The sequence below is a fragment of the Etheostoma spectabile genome, chromosome 6, assembly GCF_008692095.1.
Source record: "Etheostoma spectabile isolate EspeVRDwgs_2016 chromosome 6, UIUC_Espe_1.0, whole genome shotgun sequence".
NCBI lineage: Eukaryota > Metazoa > Chordata > Actinopteri > Perciformes > Percidae > Etheostoma > Etheostoma spectabile.
In genome coordinates this window covers 28,670,956-28,679,292 of record NC_045738.1, presented here as the reverse complement: position 1 = coordinate 28,679,292, position 8,337 = coordinate 28,670,956, and the positions used below count along the sequence as shown (strand labels likewise).

The window sequence follows — 8,337 nt, the reverse complement described above, 5'->3', positions numbered from 1 at the left end:
CACACACACACACACACACACACACACACACAGACACATACACACACCGTCTAAACATACAGGAGTAGCTCTGCCATAGTGAGTCCCATTAGACAGGTCGACCTCCACTTTAATGAATCCCCCCCCATCTCCCTCCCACCCAAAATCCTCTCTCTCTCTCTTCTGCCCCCCCCATCCCAGAAACAGCCTTGCGGCGCACTCCAATGTTAGCGACTCAGCATGTTTTCAGCGCGGTGCGGACGCGCTCTCAATCATCATTAGGGGTTTTTGCGGAGTCCTGGGGTCTGGGCGACCTGCCAGGATGTGTAAAAGTTTCCATGAGGAAAGCCTCGGGTTGCCTTCAGAAGGACCGGTGGTGGACGGAGATCCTCAGGAAGGTTAGAATGCCTTTTTGTTGTTGTTGTTGGAGGACTGAAGGGAAGGAGGAAAGGAGGGCTGACAACAATTTGGGTTTTTCATTTTGAGAAAAGAAGCCTATTAAAAGTACAGGAGTTTCAAATGCGCCAACCTTGATTTGGGGAGGAAACAATCCCACGGAAACACGAGGCAATCAGAGCACATATGTCAAATGTCAGAAATGGGCAGAGGCTGCGTTGCACGCTGTGTTTTTCTTATTTTGGGGAAAAAGGGCCCTCTGTTTCACAGAGAAGCAGCTGGTAGAAATCTGGCCTTCTGATTGCTACTAGTTTTTTAGCTGCGTGCTGCATTCGGGTGCACTTCATGATATCACCCATCACAGCAGCAGCTAATGAGACAGGACACACAGCAGCAGCCTTTCAGGAACAGACTCTTAGCACAGGCAGCCCACTACTTCTGCTATACACACACACACGCACACATCCGCAGCAAACTATCTATAAACACCAGGAATAGTAAAGGGGTCCGTGTGAAGGATTTGCAGCAAGTGATGTGGGGCGATTTTTCAAAAATAGTTTGTGTTAAAAAAGCCACATCTGAGATCAAAAGTATACATTTGTGTGTGTGGACATGTGTGTCCGGAGTTGTTTGAGACAAGACGGGGTATGATGTCACTGTCACGGCTCCTTCAGACGTGTGACAAAGCATTCCGTCATTTTAGTAGTTCACAATTAGTACGACCAATACGGCAAACTGAAATGCCGCTGATGTGTTTTTCATAAATTCTATTGTTATATACACTGATGTCATTTGACGTGCGTTTTGCTCACTGCCAAGTGCCTGGTGAAGTACAGATAGTGGATAGTGGGGCTGTGAGTAAGTTGGAAATGTCAGAAAACTTCGGTTTTATGGGAGTCCCTCCGTAAATTTGTTTACGACGGTGAGTCAACAAGCTGATCTCATAGAAATGAAAAAGATAGAAAGTTCATTCCCCATTCAAATTGATGTAGCAGAATGGTCAGGGCGGCAGCCATTGTTATGTGTGCTGTTGCCAGGGCAGCGGAGTAACTACTTTACAAACTTCCCAATAAGTTCTCCAAACCATACGACGATCGGCCGTTTATTCCTACCCTCTAAGGCGACCCACGGAAGAGTTTTCCGTCCTCATATCTAAACCAGAGTCCATAAAACTCGCCAGACACAAGCCATGGTCTCCTGGGTGAAGGTCCTGTGTTTGTTAGACCACTCCACAACCGTTACTTTACTCTGTTTGCGTACTTTGGTGCTCCTATACTACACTGTATTATACTATACTATACTATACTATACTCACATTACTTCCTGCTTTGCTCTTGTCATTACTACCGTGACGAAAGGGCGCGTCCACTACAAACTTAAATATGAGTCATAATGTCTTATGTGGGCATTTTTAGGGGGAGGGACAGTCTCAAACTTCCATATAAACAGACTTGTGGCAAGTAAATGGCCTTTCTATCTATTTTATTTCTATGGTTGATCTGTATTCCAGCTAAAACAAGTGAGGCTGAAGGATGTGAGTTAAAAAAAAGGCTGCTTTAACATAGATAAAACCTCAATGCAGACACCAGAATCATCGCCTCATGTCTTGCACTTTAAGCTTCTATCACAGCAGAGGGAAGAGTTTAGCACATTACAATGGAGACTGTGTACTGCAGCCAGGGGGGTTTACATCTCAGACTCCCTCCATACTATCCAAGCTCCTTGCGGTACAGTAGCTCACCGTTGATAAGTTGAGTGATTTCTCAGGGGCTGCGTAAAACCTGGGCCCGGCCAGAGAGACACATTTCCTCTGGCTGATGAGAGCCGGAGGCCTCAGCGTTTCGAGCGTGGGAGGCACTCCACTCTTGGGGGAGATCAAGTGTGCTCCCGCAGACTCCGAATCACCGGCCCCCAATTGCTGGGGGAGGAACGCTACTCCGCGCGGCTGGCGTTAAATCACCGCCGCTGTGGTGAGGTCATCCGCTTGTCTTCCCTCTCTAATGGAGCGCTCAGCTCGCTAACATACGGGGGTAATGCGTGTGGACAGGGAGCGGGACGCCCTGTGAGCTGCCTTCCGATCTTATTTATCTTAGCTTAGGGCTCATTTGAGGGGTTTGAGAGGGGGGTGGGGGGGGGGGTCGGGCCTGGGAGCAATAGAGGCCTTTGGAGTATGCTGTTACCACCACACACTTACAGGGAGTCCAGGAGCTCACCACAGATGCTCACATAGACGTTAGGTGATGCAAAACGGCAGCACATTGAGGTTTTTCAAAGGGGCTGCCTCACTGTCCTTGGTCAATCAATACACATTCCTGCACGTCCCTAATGCAACTGTAATCACTGGCTGAATACATTTGGCCACCGGGTTGGAGGCAGATAGAGCCTGCTGTGGGGAAGAGAAACAAGATTACATGATTTCACCTTATCTCTGCTATGTACATTGGGCATATCTTCATACTGTTGGTGTAAAAGGAGCCCTTGCCAACCTTATTACAAAATGCTAACGAAAGCTACAGTTTCACTCTATTCGATTAATGCTGAAACGAAAGCTCCTGCATGCCATAACTATTGCAAACAGCCCGAGAGAGTTTCAAAGGAGCAGTTTGGCTACATGAACTGAAGAAAATGAGGCAAAAGTAAACACAAGAGAGAAAAAAAAGGAAGGAGAAAAGAAACAGGAAAGAAAAGTTGGAAATTAGTTTATAGAGCTGATAACAAACAGTCATCCCCCCCCCCATCTTTGCATTGTCTGTTTATGAGGTGAGGACTGATGGGACTCATCAGGACTGACAGATATGCTGACAAGTGCATTTCAACTCAATTACAGTTCCATAGCAAAACACCCCTGGTCCCCTCAGGCCCATCACCCCTCTGCTCCTAGAGCGGCTGATTGAACACACACACACACACACACACACACACACACACACACACCCACATCCACCACCACACAACACAACAACACACATAACACACACACACACTACACCACACACCACACACAACACAAACAACCACATATAAACACCACATACACCACACACACACCCTCACACACCACACACACCACACACAACACAAACACACCCACACACACCACAAAGACCACCCACCCACAGACAGAAAGACAGACAACAGACACACACACCACACCCTCACCAAACACACACACACACACACAAAGACACACAAACACCCACAGACGGACACAGACACACACACACACACGCACACACAAAGACACACACACCCACAGACAAACACAGATACACACACGCACACACACACACACACACACATACATACAGACAGACACACTCACACACACACAAACACACACACACAGACACATACAGACAGACAGACACACACACACACAGACACACACAGACACACAGCCAGACAGACAGACACACAGACACACACAGACACACATACACACTCTACATCAGTTTGCTGAACAGGGTGATATTCCTTGAGTTTGGTGTCTTCACTCAACCTCCGCTACAATTCAGGGGCATTTTAAAATGTCAAACTGGCACTATTCCATCAATTCGCTCTATGAATATATGTGATAACAAGTGGAGCCTCTGCTAACACAGATAACAGGTTGGTGGTGACCTGAGAGACGTAATGTACGATGGACACAGGAGGCAGTAAACTCGACCATATGGTCCCTTGGGTGTGACTGGTTTCATTGCCAGAGGGAGACCAGTGACCCGCAGCCTCCCCTGATGACGACAGCCGCGTGGTGTCGACTCCGCGGGGAAAAGACGGGAAAACAAAGCCTCTGCCTTCCGCCTCACGGCATCCCTCCCAGAGAGATGGCTCGGTTCAGGAAACCCCTAGCCATTGTTTTGCTTCCTTCATTAGTCGCCGTGTCAACAGTTTGGTTGGCTACGCGTGTGCCACTGTTTTTGTTCTGCTGCACCCCGGCTGACCTCGCGGCTCTGATGTTTTGACAGATTGTTTCAATGTCCCATCAAGGCAATTTACCGTTATAAAGTAAAGCAGACATTTGGACAACATAAGCCGGACCGCACGTTGCACCAAAAGCAAATAAATCTGCCGGGGTCTAAAATTAAACAAATGTGACGTAAATCTGCTGCCATGAATTTCATCAGGAAATACCGAGAGGTGCAGCAGGGTGCGGTTATGTGTGGCTTGCAGATAAGCAAAAGGTGTTAAATAAATGTGATGTGCTACGTAAACAGCCATTTTTGGCATAGATAGAGAGCTCATAAAGAGAGGCTTTCATCTTGAAAAACACAAAATGCCTCCCGTCATTCTAATTGTTAGCAAATGGAAACCTTGTTTCTCGTAACTCACCATCGTCTAGGTACATCTGGTCCAGTTCCTGGGGCTCCTGTTTGACGGTGACGGCCATCGAAGGGGGGCTGGCGTCCTCAGGTAACAGGCTGGGTGAGCTCCCTCTGGGCTGGGCTGAGCTGGCTGCCTGCTGAGCCTGACTCGGGCTGTAGGCCTGAAAGAACGTGCTCTCCCCGGGGGTGGAAGGGTGGGATACCGGGGAGGACGAGGGACTGCTGTTGGCATACATAGTGTGGTAACCATGGGGCCCTGTGCTGTTGAGGTGGTTTGGGCTGCCCTGGGAATGAAGCATCCCTAGGGGAGAGTTGTGGTCTGGCGATGCTGGGTGGGCGAGGTTGGGGAGGCCAGGGGTCTCCTGGATGGGGGGCACCACGGGGCCTGGTGGTGCCGCATGGGTGGGGCTGTTGGGAAGGCACTTGCTGTAAGCCACGGGGGACAGGTCGTGCAGAGTGGGGCTGGAGCTGAGGGGCGACGATGGCATTGCAGCGTGGCGAGGCGGGCAGGGGGGGTAACCACCAACCAGGCAGGCGTCAGGATCGGCTACGGGCATGATGGGAGTGAGCCTGGGCCGGCTGTAATAGGGCTTTGAATGCATGGGCAGTCTCGCAGTCCCCAGAGAATCATATTCATCATTGGGTTCTGTCTTTATTATCGGCACTGGTGGGAAAAAAAAAAGTAGAAAGAAAGGTGGAGATATATTAAAAAACGTGCAGGGAATCCACGTGGCGCAATGAGTGCACGCGTGCGGCTGAGCAAAAGCAGTGAGCAGGCACAATTGTGGCTGCGATACCCTCCATAATCCAAACAAACAACCACCAGTGGATATGGGCTTGGTGTCAACTTGGCTGAGCTCTCTAACTGAGAAACCCTCACGCCTCCCAACCGCCACCGCTCTTTACCACACCATGAAAAAAAAAGTAAAGAATAGGGGGGAAAGAAAAAAAAAATGGATGAGTCATCAGTGTGGAAAGCCACAGCTGGCTCTAATAATGAATAAGACCTATTTTCTTTGGACTCTCCTCCAGCTCTGATATCCAATAAAAAGACTACTATAAAGCACAGGGCTGCTGCTGCTGCTGCTCAAGAAGCCCAGGACCCCAAGGTTTTCTCCACATTCTAGGAGTAATTGTTTCTCTAAGGGCCGAAAGATAGAGGCAGAGAGTGAACCAAAGGAGATGATTTGATTTTGATTAGGCCGTCTGAGCTCCTTAAGAGGCTGTAGAGCTGTGCCTGTGATTTCAGGAGCTGCAGGCCTCAGCTAATGCAGCAGAGTGCCGTGACCCCACTTGATCATCCTGCCTCCTCTCTTCTAATTTCTAATCCGGTGCAGACCGTCTGCACAGTTTCCTGATTCGTTCTGACGGACAGGTATCACATGCTTCCTGTTCACTGTCAAGAGTAGTTATTGGAAAACAAAAAAACTTTCTATTAATTGAGATTTCCAAAACAGAACTATAGGCCCGGTGTTGAGCGATGGAGAGGGATCCACATTAACAAGCTCACTGCTGAGTTATTATGTTAGTGCATGTGCTCAGACTGTGCCAGCACTAAACTAACAGGCCAGTGTTAAGATACCCAGATGCATAGCAAAGGCTTCTGAGTCACAATAGACACACTGTTTCTATTTCTACACGTTGTTAAAATGTGTTAATGGGTGTGGTGAGCGTTTGATGCCAACCATTAACAGTGTTTGGCTAAACTTGCTCTAAGTGACATTTATTTAAAGGCGTACAGATGTCAATATGAATCAGATGTCTGTCTGAACGGTGTGTTTGCTCAAAGGTTCAATAGAATGTATGAGGCGCTAGTTTCTCTTATGAAAAAAAAAGGCTGTTCTTCAATATGTTATTTTTTTTATATGGGAGTGGGGAATAGACTTGAATCACGCCTCTGGGGTGCTGAGATGCGGTGCAGTTGCAGTATTATGCAGCAGGGAGCCCATTTACGTCAGCCCTGTCTGCTATCAAGTCCCAGGACCAGGCCTGGTGTCTGGGGGAGCATTGTAAGGCGAGTCCCATGATGCACAGGCCTTTGTCTCCACAGCCTGGGGAATGTAACAAGCCAGTCACATGGTTCACACTACAGCCACAGCCACTTCCCTCAGTGATTCTCTGTCTCATGTGAGCCTCCGTTTATTAGGAATGGATGGCACAGTGTTATGGAGCCAAGATGTGTGATGCCAGAGTTGTGATGTGGAAGGGTTATAACCAAATTGGATCATTTTCGCATTCAAGTCAAGGACTGCATTGTCCTACCCTGGAAATCCAGAGTTCCCGCAGGAGCACAGTTTGAATTTTCTCAGCGAGTTACTCTGGCATCGAGTAATGGTGCTCATTAACTATGCCCTTGTAGCCGAGCTGCACCAATCGCACTGGTGTATCTGATATAGGCGGGGCCAGAGGCGAGCTAAACAGATGACGACAGTCTAAGCTACCAGTTAGCTCCGCTGGTAGCATATGGGGCTCTGGATACGTCACTCCATGTATTGTTGTGATTGGTCGTAGTGTTATCCAATTGCGTGCCGTAAGATTTTCAAATGCACAATTGGTGCCGCCCTCAAGATGGACGACTTACATTACTTAATGCCAGACCCTTAATATCTTGAATTTGGGTCTGGATTTCCAGGCTAGTATTGTCCGTAAATTAAACCACATGTTGACCTTTTCCCTCATTTGATCTTTTTAAAAGTCCTGCTAAATAACGTCAGAACATAAAAAGCCCCATATTGTAAAAAGTGCGATTTTACATCAGGTTGAGATGGTATTTAAATACACTGAGCGTATCAAAATGCTCAATCCACAGAGAAATGCACACAGCCCATATTCAAAAATGGTGCTTTTTAAACGAACTGTCAGGATTTCCGTACATTTGTCACAACTAAACTATATATTGGTAGAAAGTGTCATTAGAGTCATTCCCTCGGCTGCAAGGGACACGGAGAGCGCAGATTCCAAAGACCCAGAATTGCTGACCAATCAGAGATGACTGGGTTTTTTTAGGGTAGGGGGCTTAAAGAGACAGACTATAAAACAGTGTTTCAGACAGAGGGTGAATACAGGTATATTCAGATAGACAATATGATAAAAAATATGGGTTTTTTATTTATTTTTTTACATTAAAGCATGTAATCATGTAATCTAGTAGAATCCCAAAAAACAAGTATGAACCTGATAATAAGCATGACATGGAACCTTTAAATTATCATCAAGCTTGGTGGATCCTGAAAACTGATATACTGTACATGTATGTAAGATATTCTTACAGCAACATGAGTGAAAATATTACAAAACAATGTCTTATTTTTCAAGAATGTCATGGTTTTAAGGATGTACTTGAAATATCCAAAAGGAATGTTTGAACTGAGCCCACTCATATTTAACCTAACAAAAATCCTAACCTAATGTATCATTTATTAGTCCCACAAGGGGAAATTACAATTTCCTTCTGATTAGTAATACATTTACACCAAAGGAAAAAAAAGAAAGAAAATGCAAATATTGGTGACTGTAGCTTTCTCTGGATGACCTTTTAAACAACAAACAAATCTGATGTACTAAGTCACAAGTTCCTAGACTGCGTAAACCCCGCCCACTCTGCTAGCCATTTGACTTCGCCCTGCAGCTCGGTCTGGAA

At 46.8% G+C, this 8,337-nt stretch overlaps 1 protein-coding gene across 2 annotated transcripts in view; it reads right to left on the bottom strand.

The window, feature by feature from the left end:
* The window catches only part of LOC116691523 (nuclear factor of activated T-cells, cytoplasmic 1), a 67,847-nt gene that overhangs the window by 18,461 nt on the left and 41,049 nt on the right, over positions 1 to 8,337 (bottom strand). For both annotated transcript variants that reach the window (XM_032519218.1, XM_032519219.1), the window contains exon 9: positions 4,705 to 5,361. In XM_032519218.1, the coding sequence (XP_032375109.1) occupies positions 4,705 to 5,361 (657 nt within the window). The remainder of the gene's footprint in view (positions 1 to 4,704; positions 5,362 to 8,337) is intronic.